We start from the raw sequence: 15782 nt of genomic DNA, 5'->3' as shown, positions 1-15782 counted from the left end.
GGGTATCCATACAAAAGAATCCTTGGGCGATGCATATATACTGTATTTAATACTTCCTCGGAGAACACCTCACGTGGAATGATAGAACACAGGAAAAAATGACAAGGTAGTGTCAACAGTACGAGCCCTAATGTTAAAAAACCTGACTTTTAGTCCTAACTTTGTCACCGGACACTAATACAGCCAAATGCAGCCATATGCCTTAGATAACTATTTAATTCTTCTTGCATTTTTACTTCTTTATCCACAAGAGCGGTAACTGCTCCAACTACTTCACAGAATTGTTATAAATATCAAATTAGATAATGTCTATTAATCTATAAATTTAAAATGCAAAATTTTTAATGGAAAATACAGATTACACAGTCTCTATGCTCACTGGAAAGTGATGGTGAGTATTTACAGAACAACATGGTACTCTAGCAGCCATTTTGGTACATTTCCTTTGCAAGAGAAATGAATGGCAGACACATAGTAGGTATACAATAAATACCGGACAAAACATTTTCAGAAGGTGGCACAGCACAGCAGAAAAAGTACCACACCAGTGACCCAGGTTCTAATTCTAGCCCTGCCATTAATGAGATGTGCGACTCTGGGCAAATCACTTCACCTCTGCGGCCTCAAACTTCTACATCTATAAACATGAGTGAGTCGATCATATTGTACAAAATCCCCTTCAGGTCTATGATCGTGATAACTAGAGTTGGCGTAACTTATTCATGAGGTGAAAAAGATGGTTCTGAAACCATAAATTTACCACAAAGAAAAGGTAAAAAGATATTTCCTAACCCAACATCCCAACTATAAAAGGAATTCTAGGAAAGCAACAGGTTTTACAAAGACTACTACTTACTTGCTAGACCTTGGAACTACCATTTCAGCTAGTGTTTCATACTGCTTAATCCAGTCGTTGTGGTTTAACCTGCAAAAAAGGTACAGTAAGTAGTGGAAAAGAAAAACAAGTCTTACCTCCTGCCATGTTGAGACAGAAAAAAATATGGGACAAACAGGAAATTCAACTAAAGTATACTTCAAATCTATGTCACACGCAAAATTCAAGTTTCCTACTGAGAATGAATTTCAAATACAGTGAGCAGTGAAGCAAGAAATACAGTTCACCACGCTCTTACATCCAGTAACTATTGCAAAAGAGGCACATCCTAGAACTAAGTTTGGAAAGGTAGGAAAGCAAAGTATACATTCTAAATTACCTTCAAACTTCAGAGTCAATAATGCATTACCTCATTAAAAATAAATAAATTCAAAGGCCATACTGAAATCACTATCATTTCTGTTCACTGGCCATTATGAAGGGCTGGATCAAACTATTTACCAAAAGCACAAAGTACCAGGAAGTATTGAGTAAATTAAGTGACAGTAAACCATGCTCCACAGAACATTGTGCAACAACTTTCTCTACAGACCAACGGATTTTGGGGATGTGGGGAGAGAAGGTTATGTTTGCAATATAAAGAACTACAGGATTTATAGGTCAGGATAGTGACTAATTCATCATGGAAGGTGCCCCAGGTCCTAGGTTTCAATTATAGCGAAGAGAAAACTATAAAAACGTCTGATTTTAAACACAAATTTTCAATAAAAATAGAGACAAATCTTTTATCTGCACAAAGGTTATTTTCCTACATGCATAAAAACATAGACACACAGAAATTTATTATAAAAAAACAGTGCTCTATAGTATTCTGAAGTTAGGGGAGAAAAGCAGAAGTCAGATGATAGTGTAGCCACAGTAAATTCAACGGAGGTGCTTTCCCATCCTTTCCAGGAGGCATCATTTTCTAATACTCCCCATTTCGTAACCAGATAAAAAAAATGGAGAGCACAGCAAAGGAAGAATTCGTACACCGATACTGTGAAGAATCCCCAACTTTTCCACCTCAGTTTGGATCCTCCAAAGATTCCCTGATAGCAAGACTTCAGTTCAAGTCAGAAGTGAAATCATTAAGTGTTTCTCTCTCATAGACACACATGCACACAGAGTTCTAATTCTTCCTATGAGTATCGAAAGGCCTCATTTTATTAACAATGATCAAATGTTAATTAACACAGAAGACCTAATCTAAAGATTTCAAAGGGTTATCTAACCCAGCAAACTATGCCGAGAGCCTGCAACTGTTTTTGTAAACAAAGTTTTACTGAAACAGAGCCACACCCATTCTGTAGGTACAGTGTATGGCTGCTTTCAGCTACAACCACGAAGTCGACATGGCAAAGGTGAGTAGCTGTAACACAGACCCTATGGCTTGCAAAGTGTAAAATATTAACTATATGGCCCTTTACAGAAAAATTTGCCAACCCCAGATCTAATCTATCCTTTGCTTCTTAAAGGGCTTAATTCATCCTAACCAATCATAAAGATTTTTCACAAAGGCCACCTGGCTGGCTCAGTTGGTTAGGCGTCCAACTCTTGATTTCAGCTGAGGTCACGATCTCACAGATTTGGGAGTTTGAGCCCCACATTGGGCTCTTCAAGCTCCATACTTTCTCTCCCCATCTCTGCCTCTCCTCTCTCTCTCTCAAAATAAATAAACTTTAAAAAAAAAAGATTTTTCAGAAAAACAAAAGCTTCCTACTCCAAAAAATCTAAAATCTATATTTTTTAAAAAATCTAATAATTTAGCATTATTTAATTTTTAAATAAGCGAATTCTACTAAGCTGCTAAATTTGATTTGGAATCTCAATTTATAATTGATGTCTCCATTATCAGATTACGAACTAAACTCTACTTACATGCCACCTGAGTACATGTTAGTTGATGGAATGAATGACAACGTAATAATATTCCCTTTACAATTGAGTTCTATGGAAAACTTCAAATTACAGTATCAGACACTAACATTTTTTTAATATTTTAACAAGCAAAAGTAATAAAAGACATACTTGGGAACCACAACCAGTAATGTGACGAGATACTCTGAATCAAGAACAAAGTCATCCTTCTTCACAATTTCTGCTAAACTTCTAGTTAGCAAACTTCCTCTGAGGAGTAAGAAAAAAACAATCAGGCTGATCATGCCTCCGTAACATAAGAAGTATCAGGCTAATTACATTCACATCTACTATGTGTACACCTCAAGAGACTGATTAGTCTTAGGTAACGTTTCTACTTTGTAAGAAGACTAAATTTAGCTGAGTATTTCCCACCCTCACTATCAAAGAAATGCTACCATTTATCAATATTTGCCTCTAGTATCTCCCTTTGTGTTTGCTTTAATTATTGTAATTCAACTCTTCTCCTGATTACATATCTAGTACCTTGACTGGGCAAGTGTTATTCATTGTATGCCAATTAAAACCTATTTCATCATAATTACAAAATTACATCATCTAAGGACAATCTCTGATCTTCCTCCCTCTCCCCAGGTATCATCTGATCCTAGGCAATTTTGGTTAGTTAACCCAATAATCAAATCAGTCTTCATTTGGTCTCCCAGTACATTTCATAATGAAAGTGACTTGCCCTGTTTGTACCACTGATAGTATCCAACCAACTTTCCCTCTGGAATATGAATGTGTAACTTGAATAGTTAAACATTTAAAGCTACACTGGCAGTGGTCATACTACAATGAGATCAAGAAAACAAATGTGTCCTATTTTTGGAAAATCTAACATGTAAAAAAGCTAAACTTGGAAAACAGATAAACAGACAAATTACATTCTTTGATAGAATTATTCTTTGATAAAATTCAAATAGAATTCTTTGATAGAATTCTTTTAAGCAGCAGGTGATTGCTATGCAATTAAACTATGATTCGATTTGAAACAATTTTAGGCAATCTTTCAGTGAAAACACAAATGGATAAAGGGACAAATTAGGACCCAACTCACAAGTTTTATAAAACAAGAATAAATCAGCTTCATCTGTTTTGACTAGTCTGAATTAATAAATTTTTCTCCGTGAAGTGAAAAAACACCATTTTAATTACAGAAATAGCATAAACTGGAATTCACTAAACCCCAACAATAGCTCATTCAGCACTTGCCCAATTCTTAATATTCACATATGCTTACGCATTCTTCCGTTCCAAATTCTGAAGATTCCCTTTCAAGTTATTATATGCGGATGCTCTAGATTTCAGGTCATTGTCAATCTGAGTCACTCCCTTTAAAAATGAGAAACAAAAATAAGCAAAATTTTTCTAAAAGAAATAAAGTAGCTGTACCTGAACACTTTAAAAAACAAATACCACTAGTTGCTGATGTAACAACTATTATTTTAAAAGGACAACTTTTTAATGTTTATTTAAATTTTAGTATATAGTGCAATATTGGTTTCAGGAATAGAATTGAGTGATTCATCACTTACGTACAACACCCAGTGCTGATCACAACAAGGGCCCTCCTTAACACCCATTACCCATCTAGCCCATCTCCCACCCACCTCCCTCCATCAACCCTCAGTTTGTTCTCTATTGTCAAGAGTCTCTTGTGGTTTGTTTCCCTCTCCTTTTTTCCCCCTTCCCATATGTTCATCTGTTTTGTTTCTTAAATTCCACATGATTGAAATTATATGGTTTGGTCTTTGATTAACCTATTTTGCTTAGCATAATACATCCTAGCTCCATCCACATTGTTGCAAGTGGCAAGATTTCATTCTTTTTGATGTAAAAGCACAATTTAAAAGATGATTAAAAAAATAACTTCCTTCATTTTTAATAACCCTGGTAATTTCCATATGAATCTTTTCTACTAAAGATAATGTTTTAGTCCACATATATTTTAATTACTGTTATGATACTACATCTTAAACCATAAATGGAATCTAAGCCACTGGGTATAGAGATTATTAATTAAAAAGCTTTAAATTCACAAGGCTGAAGGATTAATTTCCAAAAGTAATGAAGGTACACAGAGTTTTATTGTTCATAATGCCACTGTTCTTACATAGAATATTTTTCAATTAAATTAAAATTGTGGTTAGATGTATTTATAAATGTTACAGAAGCTGATTTTTCAAAAAGAGTCCTAAAACTACTAACAATGTAAGGAGAACATACAAATCAGCAGATTTAACATTTGAAGAATGAGTTTCAATTCAGCTCTACCATTATCAGTTGTGTGGCAATATGGTAAGTCAATTCACCTCTCTGAGCCTATTTCCTCATCTATAACAGTATCAGAAAATGATGATTAAATCCTTGATAACTGGACCAAAAATAAGGAGACTTCAGTCATAGTCAGAGCACCACTTTATATTATCAAACTACTCATTTTCATTATATTATAATGATTACCTCAGCTTTAAAATCCTTGATAATCTACTCATTTATATTTAACTATACAGCACTTACTCAAAGTCACTGAAAGCTAGGAAAAGGAAAGTCTGCCCAAGTAATTTAAACTACACTTTTCAGTTCAGTCAGGTCAGAATGTTGACAAACAGTTAATAGATCCTTGTCTATCTGCCTTGTTTGGAGTTTCAGGTAAGACTTTTATATTTTCTCTCAAGTTCAATGACTATAATATAAAAGGAACTCTTAACTCGGTGAGTTCATGGATGAGCTTCAGGATCTGTGTACTCATTGAAACCGTACATAAAATCATGTGTACATGAATACAGGCATTTTTCTGTGTAGAGGGTCAATACTGAACATCTGAAGGTGTCAGAAAACCCGTAAAGTTTAATGTCTGAAGCAGTACTGTATGTAAACATGCCAAAGTAATCATTATCACTAGCTGAATGACTCCTAAATCTTTAATAGATTCCAATTTCCTGTTCTACATAATCTCAGTTAACCCTTAAAATTTGTAGCAGTAATAATTATAGGATTTTAAAGTTTTTTTTCCTTACTTAAATACTGTTGATGTAATATTTAAGTTAACCACTTAAGTAAGTAAACTACACAACTTGGATAATGTACGCTGGAAACTATAACACTTTTTAATATCTTTCTTTTTTGGTAAAGTTGTAGTAATGGTACCTCCTATTTATATCAGTCACATATAATTTAGTTGCTTTCTCAAAACCTAAACAGTATTTCACAGCTAAATGTAAAATCAATAAAGCCACTATGAATCAGTGTGTCCTACCTGTGTCATTTTTTATCTTACCTTGGCAATTATTTCAGAAATATTTTTCAGGGACTGCTTGATTGGGTATTTAGCCATGTCCCACTGAAACCTTGTTATATAAGTAACCAAGTCAACTGAAATAGGGAAATAAATTAATTACTGAGAAGCAATAGAACGTTCATAGTTTGCTACACAGTAATAAATTTTAATGCTGAAATTTGCATCGAGAAAATCAGTAAAAACGTCATCACTGCTGGAGAGTCCAGATTTTTAAAATGTGGAACTATATTCAGTAATGGATTAATCAACATTTTTACTTTGTCATCTGACTGGATCTCTTCTTACTCAGAATTTTATATTTATAAATGCTCCTTCTAACGTGATGACTTAATAAATGGAATATGCACATACCCATGATATACCTCATATGTAGGAGAAACAGACACAAAGATTAAGAAACTACTCCTCAATAAGTAGAATTTGATGCAAGTATGTTCTTTCTTTGCCAGCCTACCCAAATAAACTGAAAATAAACCTGTTAAAACCAGGTAACAACCGTTTCTAGGAGTCTATACAACAATCTTCAAAACACAGGCCCTTTCACATTCAAATGAAAAGAATAAAAAATGTAAAGCCAAAGAGACACTCAACAACTATTCCCTGGAAAGTTCAGTAATCAAGATGACTTTACTTCTCAAGTCTAATGGGATCAAGATCAAGGAGACCAAATGGCTAACTGGCAAAAATAATTTACATCAAAATATCCTTGTCTCCTCAATTTCTTCCTACATTAATGTTAAGGGGTCAATATGGATGCTATTTCTAAAAGCAACTGCAGACGCAAGGCCACCCAGGTGGACTGTCAATCCCCATTCCACCTACTAGACTGCATGTCCTAGTTCATCAAATACCTACAAGATCAGTAAATGCATCCTAACTTAACATATCTACCTTCTATCCTTCTGCCCCAAACACAAATTAACAGAAATAGTAAACAACTAGGTCAGGATCACTATTGTAACAAAGAGCAAGAATAAATCACTACATTTTTGTTTTACTAAGTATTTATTCAGCATCTATTATTTGCAAGGAGAAGAAATGAGGTTAGAGAAACACTAAATTAAAAATACAGTTAACTCTTGGCCGAGAAGAAACACTGCTGGAGATAACCGACTGTTAAGAGACCCGCACAGTGTGGCATCAGGCCCTTGAGTGTGGCAGGAACCTTGAGAAAGCCACATCCCAGGCTTGTGGGGCAACTTTTCCACGACCGCCACATGTTCCAATTGCCAAAGAGATGGATGAAACTGTTGCCACGTTTATCATGAGGACCATCTTGAAAATCCCAATGACTGAAATGATGAAAATCCTCAAAGCCTGGGATTTTTTGTCTGCAAATCAACTGCAGACCGTAAACTTCCGGCAGAGAAAGGAATCTCTCGTTCAGGACTTGGTTCTGCTCTGTGAGAATAAGTGTGCAAGTCTCCATGACACAGCCCTTTTAGACATCATTTATACTCAATTTCATCGGCACCAGAAAGTTTGGGATGTTTTTCAAATGAGTAAAGAACCAGGTGAAGACGCTGACCTTTCTTGATACGGAACAATTCAAAAGTTCATTTGAGAAAATTCTTCGGAGAGCATTAAAAAATGTGAGGGTCAGCTTCAGAGACGCTGAGGAGAATGCAGTAAGGATCTGAATTGACTGGGGAACGCAGCACAGAAAGTCAAACCAGTACAAACCTGTCTGTGTGCTGTTTTACTCCCAGACTCCCTACGCCTTCACTTCCTTCTGCCACCTGAAGAGCAATATACCCCTTCTGGGTCAGGCACTGACAGTGGCTAGCAATCACCGTAAGACTGTGAAAATGGACCTCAGAAGCCAGTATCTGGACTCTCTGAAGGCTACTGTTTTCAAACAGTATAGTCAGACCTTTGAAACTCACAACTCCACCAAACCTCTACAAGAAACCCTTGAGCCGGACACGCACACGGATTCAAGGACCATTCATGAAAACAGAATCGAAAAAGAGAGAGTCCAGAGAGTGACTCAAGAAACTTTTGGAGACTATCCTCAACCAAGACTAGAATTTGCACAATATAAGCTTGAAATGAAATTCAAAAGTGACTTCCACGGGGGCATCTTGGCTGAGAGAAAAGAGCCCCTCCGGTGCCTAATGAAGTTCTCTAGCCTGCATCTTCTGGAAGCACTGAAATCCTTAGCACCAGCTGGTATTGCAGTCACACCACTTTCTCCATTGCTCACCCAATAAGGGAATGAATTATTTTAAAATCAGAGATAAATAAGATGTCTGTGGTTTTGTAAGCACAGTACTTGCTTGACTATATTGCATATGCATTTCAGTTAACGGCTAGCTGGAAAGCTTCTGTTTATGAACTTGTGTTTTAGAAATTCATTCTTAATATTGACAGTCCAGAAATGTTCAATATGCTTGTTGGGACTGATTCTTTCCTCCTCCAGTATGCACCCCGCTCCCCCATATCCTGCAAAGCATAGCAATTGAGGGCCTTTAAAAAGCGATAAGGTGTCCTTTTCCTCACTCCTATCTCTCCTTGATCCTGGAGAGACTGGGTTCTAATTGCTTGTTTCCAAGGATTTTGTTTGAAGCCTTGGATCATGGAAAGAAACAGCAAGAAACTATCCTCAACTCAAAACTTTCTAGGAAAATCATAAAATTGGTCCATTCAAAGGGTAGAGTTGGGTCCATTAAGTTTGCAGGACGCAGAATATCAGATGATTCAGTAATATAATAGTTTCAATGTAAGTATGATACTTTTCATAATCTGTTTTATCCTACATATGGCATTCAAACTCACCATACTACACTGATTTGTGCGAATAAAGATTTCAAAACTGGTACATCAGTTACGTCTGATGGCAATTCTTCGGTGATCATCACAATATAGCATGTCCTTTCTTAATAACATTTCGAAATCTACTTCCTATTGTGTTCCACAAAGGATTTGGGGTATAAAAATGTATATTACAATTATGATAAAATTAAAAGGTGAGGCAGTCTTGGACAAATGGGAAAGCAAACGAAAAGCAAGGACCAAATAAAGGTAGAGATAAAACTGCCATGTAACAAGATACGAGTGTCTCCATCTGCTAGAAGACTGAAAAACTGGAGCGGAGTTAGCCAGTGGTCAAAGCAGAGAAGAAAACACCATTCGTGAATGAAGATATTTAAAAACTGGTGCATCAGGGGCACCTGGGTGGCTCAGTGGGTTAGGCATCCAACTCTTGGTTTCAGCTCAGGTCATAATCTCACGGTTCGTGAGATGGAGCCTTGCGCCAGGCTCTGCGCTGAAAATAAAGGGCCTGCTTGGGATTCTCTCTCCCCCTCTCTCTGCCTCTCCCCTGCTTGCTCTTTTTCTCTCAAAATAGATAAACATTTAAAACAAATTTTTTTAAATACAGTTAACTCTTAGTCAAACTACTCCACACTGCTGCCTCGGCATCCATTTTGTGTGGCCAAGTGGCCCACAGGGAACTAGAAATTACAGAAGCCTTTTCCTTGGGAGCAGTTCTAGGTAAGAGCCTGCAGAGTGACAAGAAATGTGAGTTCCTGATAGACTCCCACTGATAAAACACTCTCCTCCACTGCCCAGGGCCTTCTCCCTAAGACAAGACCGCCTCAAAGTTTGCCAAAGCCCTACTCTTTTTGGTTTGAACTGAACAATCCCAGCTTAGCCTGGGAACCCCAAAGCACTCCACCCGCAGACCCTAATAAAGGCATGTGCCCCAGGTCCTGCCACTCTCTGCCTGTACCTTGATCTCCCCATATGGTGCCCCCTCCCACAAGACCCGTGAGTAATAAACTTCTCTATTTCACTTTCCCTTGAGGTCTTTTGCTGAATCATGGGTCAACATCCCATGATACTCCAGGACTCTCTACTCAACAAATGTTAATATAACAAAATCACAACAGTGACATTCATCACAGTAGGCAATACAGGACAGAATGAAAGAAAAGGGTTACTTCTTATTATAATGACATATCACTAAAGATGAGCCTAAATTAAAATAAAGTGTCATTTCATAAAGAACACCAAATACAAGTACAAATGACAACAGTGAGGTCAAACTATCTTTACAAAGTCATTATTAACCAAGCAAACTATTAGCTTCCAGCTACAGAGAGGTCAGTAGCAGACTACTCCATGGCACTAAGGTAAAGAAATGCCATATTAAAATTTGAGGGGAAAGGCATTTCCCCTGCACTAAAATTAAAATTTTTTTATTCCAAGGCTTTAGAAGTTGGATGCTATTAAATACAAAAGCTAGAGGAGACAAGTATTCAGCTGGAAAAATGCTGAGACACATAACCTAGAAACACTGTGAATGTGAGTTAACAACTGGCTCCAGGAAAGAACTCAGGTAAATCTTTATAATATTGCTTTTAGAAGGACGTGACATCTATGTCATAAGCTATATTATCTACTATGTATGCAAGACTGTCTTACACAAAATGTTAAGGGGGACAAGATGTAACTGGAATATCACCAAATTCAGTACTAATAATTATATCTTTAGTGGCTTTCTATTATATTTAATATCCTTATCTATAGATTTTTTTACATTCTTTTTTTGTTTTTATAGCTAAGTCATTCACCTTATACAAGTCAGCATCAAATCTTGAAACATTAGCTTACCTCCGTTGGCCAACAGATTCTCCTGAACTTTATCTTTACTATCTTCCAATACATCAGCCATATATTGAGCCACTTTCTTAACCACCCTTGGGAGGGGAAAAAATAAAATCAATAATCGTTTCCAGGAAAAAGACCTAAATTCCATGCTTTACAATGAACACACTACATACACACATGAATTGGACTATATATCCCTTTACATGTATCTATTTAATACAGAACAAATGGGTTATAACTTCTTAAGTAATGTTTTAAGGACAGAAGGGACCAAGGTTTCGTAACATGCAAAGCTGAACTGAGTAACCGTAGACTTTTAACTATTTAACTATTTCTTAACTATTATTTACTATTTAACTACTATTAACTATTAGGAACAATGCTAAAGAGAAACCATGGTGTCGTTAACTACTGAGGCACCTACACATCACCTTATCAATCCCTTCATTTTATAGAAGTAAAGACACCAAAGTATAAAGAGAATAAATGACTTAGTCACAAAAGTCACAAAATCACAAAAGCAGCTAATGGCAGAGCTGAGACTAGAAACATAGTGTCTGGACTTTGGTGTTCTTTCTCTGGTTCCATGTCTGCCTCTAGGCCCTGGGGGGTGGGATACAAAAGTATACAAGACAAAATATCGAGTTGAAAAGATACCAAGACATACAAATGACTAAATACAAAGCAATGTGTGGTTAAGTGCCAACTGAGATTACCAGGTTACAGAGAAGAGAAGCATAAAGGAAAAAGGGATCACTTTCAGCTACTGGAATCAAAAAGTCTTAATGACTCTGGGGCATCAGGGTGGCACGGTCAGTTAAGTGTCCGACTCTCGATTTCGGCTCAGGTCATGATCTCACGGCTCATGGGTTTGAGCCCTGCATCGAGCTCTGTGCTGATAACGTGGAGCCTGCTTGGGGTTCTCTCTCTCTGCCCCTCCCCAGCTTGCGTGTTCTCTCTCAAAATAAATAAACTTTAGAAAGAAAAAAAAAAGCACAATGACTCATGAGCAGGGCAATAAAGGATAGGAATGGTTTTGAAAGGATGATTAAGATGGGAAGAAAGTATACTCTTGCTACAGGGCACCCTCCGAGTCAGGATCAAGAGAGGCAGAAAAGCCAATGGGTCTTCACAGTATTATGAGGAATCCAGGCTGCCCAGAGGGCTGAGAGGGGGAGGGGGGGCGAGGAAGGTGGCCCAAAGCCAGACTGCAGATAGACAGCCTCTGAGGTCAGACTTTACAGAGAAGTACAGTATAACACGGTCCAAACAGGGTTTTTGACAATTCATCTGAGGACCATATGCTCAATGGCAGGGAGAGTAAACCGGTAGACAAACTAAGAAACTCCATGCAATATGAACCAATAAGGCCCAGAAAAAATCCTATGCTGAATGACCTCAAACCTAATCAAGCAGAACTGCAGAAAAAATGATAAAGCTGTTAAGTCTTCAACTCGGATTTGTACACACATTTGCCTAGGTCTCCAAAATTCACTTATCCCTTCAAAGGCGACAAACCATTATTCCCATATAATTTCCCAAGCATCTTGTAAACAGAACCATTTGCTATGAATATGTAAAAATGGTCATATGTTTGCCACAGAAATAGTTTAAGAGTATAAAATGGCCTGGTGTCAAGTTTATACACTTAATGTGTAATTGACAACTTCACAATCTCCCTGTGCATCTCCACAAAAGTTATCTATGTCCGAGTACACATGGTAACCTTAAAAGCTGCTCTTATCATTAGATTACTTGGTAAGTAAAAACTGTAATTTACTCCACATTATCACAATGTTCAGACTTAAAAAGCTAACATCTGTCAATTCTACCAAGGCCTAACAACCACAGGATTTTTAAATTCTTCAAAGGTTTCAGGAAAACTGACGAAGACAAGTTGCATAACAGTGCAGAAGAGGAGACAAAATGCACAGGCAACTTTTAATTCCATGACCAAACAGACTGCATTTACCCTAAATACTTTCCAGATTCCTCCCCTAAAAACTGTGAACAAACCTTAAACTATATGCAGGACATCCCAATGACAATTTAAAGAAAGACCTATAGAGCCACCCAGGTGATTAACAAGAATCCAAGTAAGTGTTGATAATTACATTCTCAGGGACTTCCCTTCTTCAGATTTCTTTGGTTGTCACCATCTGAAACTGTAATGTGGGGATGGGACTGTAGGGAAGACCATCATCTCAGGAATGGCAACTACAAAGAGTTTTCCTCAACTAAAAATGTGTAATCCAGAAACCAAGAGATGATTCATACTATCAGTCCGCTGAGAATATCATCAATAATTACTTTCACATTTGCCCTACCATGAATACATGAAATTAGTAACTGTAAAGTACTGTTACTTTTTCTTTCATCCTTTTACTAATTCTTATGCCAAGTGTCTTGCCTCAGTTGAAGCTTGTAATATCTCTTGCCTAATCTACTTTAAACCTGTCTCCTAATTGGCCTCTTTGCCTCCAGTGTTAAAGACCATCAGTATATCTTCTGGTCTATTTACTTACTATATGTTGGTATGTTAAATCAATATAGAGAGGCAATATTTGCCTCTATTACCAGAAACACTGCATTATGGTGGTTCTATCAATTCAGAAAAGCCTAATAGCACACATGGGAAATCCTTCTACACAGACTTCAAGTTCCCTTAAAGCTTCAATCAAATACACATTTCTAAGATTCTCCAAAATTCTGTATTTTACAAAATTGTACCTATTCACCTAAACCCTACCTATTTAAAAGCTCTGTATTCCAAGAGTCAAAGGGATTATAGGCTGATTCTGCCAATTAATCAAAATGCAAAAAGTTATCAAGGACCCACACCCATCTTCAGCTAAAACACAAAGTAAATTTCAGAAGTAACTGAAAGTGGAGTTTAGAAAAACCTACGCTCACGGATTAAAGACAATATTGGTAGGATGGCAACAATCCCCAAATTGACCTACAGATTCAACACAATCCCCTCAAAATTCCAGCTGACTTCTTTGCAGAAATTTGACATGATCCTAAAATTCATATAAAAATGCAAAGAATCAGAATAGCCAAGACAACCTTGAAAATTTAGAAAAACACAGAGAATTCACACTTTCTGATTTCAAAACTTACTACAAAGCTACAACAATCAAGACAATATGGTACTGGCATAAAGACAGAAATAAGGAATACAAAGAAATATAAAATAAAACTGAGAGTCCAGAAATAAACCCTCACATTTACGTTGAATTGATTTTCAGCAAAGGTGCCAGGACAATTCAATGGAAAAAAAAAAAAATAGTCTTTTCAACAAATGGTGTTAGGACAACTGGATATCCACATGCAAAAAAACCCCTGAAGTGGGGACTCCTACCTCTCACATCATATACAAAACTTAACTCAAAATGGATGTAAGACCTAAATGTAAAAGCTAAAACTATAAAACTCTTACAAGAAAATATAGCTATAAAATTGTGTCACCTTGAATTAGGCAATGGTTTCTTAGACAAACAAAACACAAGCAACGAAAAATAGATACACTGGACATTAAAATGAAAAATTTTGTGCTTCACTCTCTCAGGTTTCCAAGATGACCAAGAAAGAAGGAATAATGGTCATGCCAAAAAGGGCCGCGGCCCCATGCAGCCTATTCTCTGCACTAACTGTGCCCGTACCGTGCCCAAGAACAAGGCCATTAAGAAGTTCGTTATTCTGGGGCACCTGGATGGCTCAGTCAGTTGGGCGTCTGAGTTCAGCTCGGGTCACGATCTCACGGTTTGTGACTTCCAGCCCCGTGTTGGGTAGGCTCTGTGCCGACAGCTCAGAGCCTGGATCCTGCTTTGGATTCTGTGTCTCCCTCTCTCTCTGCCTCTCCTAGCTTCTGCTCTGTGTGTCTCTCTCTCAAACATAAACAAACATTTAAAAAAAAAAAAAAAAAAAGAAGTTCATTATTCAGAATATAGTAGAGGCTGCTGCAGTCAAGGACATTTCCGAAGTGAGTGTCGACGCCTAGGTGCTTCCCAAGCTGTATGTGAAACTACATTACTGTGTGAGTTGTGCCATTCACAAGGTAGTCAGGAATCGCTCTCACGAAGCACGGAAGGACCGAACACCATCACCCCGATTTAGATCTGCTGCTGCTGCCCCACAACCTCCATTAAAGCCCACGTAAAGAGCTAAGTCCTTAAGGACTGAAGAAAAACTGTTCTCTGTTAAAAAAAAAATAAGACGGAGATTATACTTAAAAAAAATTTGTGTGTGTGTGTGTGCTTCAGAGGTGCCTGGCTGACTCAGTTGGTAAGGCATGTGACTCTTAATCTCAGGGTTGTGAGTTTGAGCCCCACATTGGGTATAGAGATTATTTAAAAATAAAATCTTCAAGGGGCGCCTGGGTGGCTCAGTCGGTTGAGCTTCCAACTTCGGCCCAGGTCACGATCTCACTGTCTGTGAGTTCGAGCCCCGCGTAGGGCTCTGTGCTGACAGCTCGGAGCCTAGAGCCTGCTTTGGATTCTGTGTCTCCCTCTCTCTCTCTCTCTCTGCCCCTCCCCTACTCATGCTCTGTCTCTCTCTGTCTCAAAAATAAAATAAAACATTAAAAAAAAAATTAAAAAAAAAATAAAAAATTAAAAAAAAATAAAATCTTCAAAAAAATTTTTTTGCGTGTGCTTCAAAGGACACTATCAAGAAAGTGAAGACAATCCACAGAATGAAAGAAAATATGTGCAAGTCACGTTATGATAAGGGACTTGTATCTAGAATATATAAAGAACTCTTAGAATTCGATAATAAAAAGGCTAATAAGCCAATTTAAAAATGGGCAAAGAATCCAAATAGACATTTCTCAAAGAAACAGAAATGGCCAGTAAATGCATGAAAAAATGCTCAACACATCATTAATCATTAGGTAAATGCAAATTGAAAATGCAGAGAAAGGGGTCTCTGGGTGGTGCAGTTGGTTAAGCGTCCAACTTCAGGTCAGGTCATGATCTCATGGTTCATGAGTTTCAGCCCCGCGTCCGGCTCTGTGCTGAGCCTGGAGCCTGTTTCAGATTCTCTGTCTCCCTCTTTGTCCCTCCCTCA

General features: G+C 37.4%; 1 protein-coding gene and 1 pseudogene across 1 annotated transcript in view; one reads left to right on the top strand and one right to left on the bottom strand.

The window, feature by feature from the left end:
- The window catches only part of ATP6V1C1 (ATPase H+ transporting V1 subunit C1), a 48759-nt gene that overhangs the window by 12162 nt on the left and 20815 nt on the right, over positions 1-15782 (bottom strand). The window contains exons 4-8 of the mRNA XM_040494161.1: positions 10716-10801; positions 6078-6172; positions 4038-4129; positions 2906-3004; positions 857-925 (exon numbers count right to left, since the gene is read on the bottom strand). Of these exons, the coding sequence (XP_040350095.1) occupies positions 857-925; positions 2906-3004; positions 4038-4129; positions 6078-6172; positions 10716-10801 (441 nt within the window). The remainder of the gene's footprint in view (positions 1-856; positions 926-2905; positions 3005-4037; positions 4130-6077; positions 6173-10715; positions 10802-15782) is intronic.
- Positions 7336-8345, top strand: LOC121042819 (centromere protein N-like; annotated as a pseudogene).

This window comes from Herpailurus yagouaroundi, unplaced genomic scaffold, assembly GCF_014898765.1.
Source record: "Herpailurus yagouaroundi ecotype Mexico unplaced genomic scaffold, PumYag 186, whole genome shotgun sequence".
NCBI classification, from domain to species: Eukaryota; Metazoa; Chordata; class Mammalia; order Carnivora; family Felidae; genus Herpailurus; species Herpailurus yagouaroundi.
Note: the sequence above shows the minus strand (reverse complement) of the source record. Positions and strands in the feature narration are given on the sequence as shown.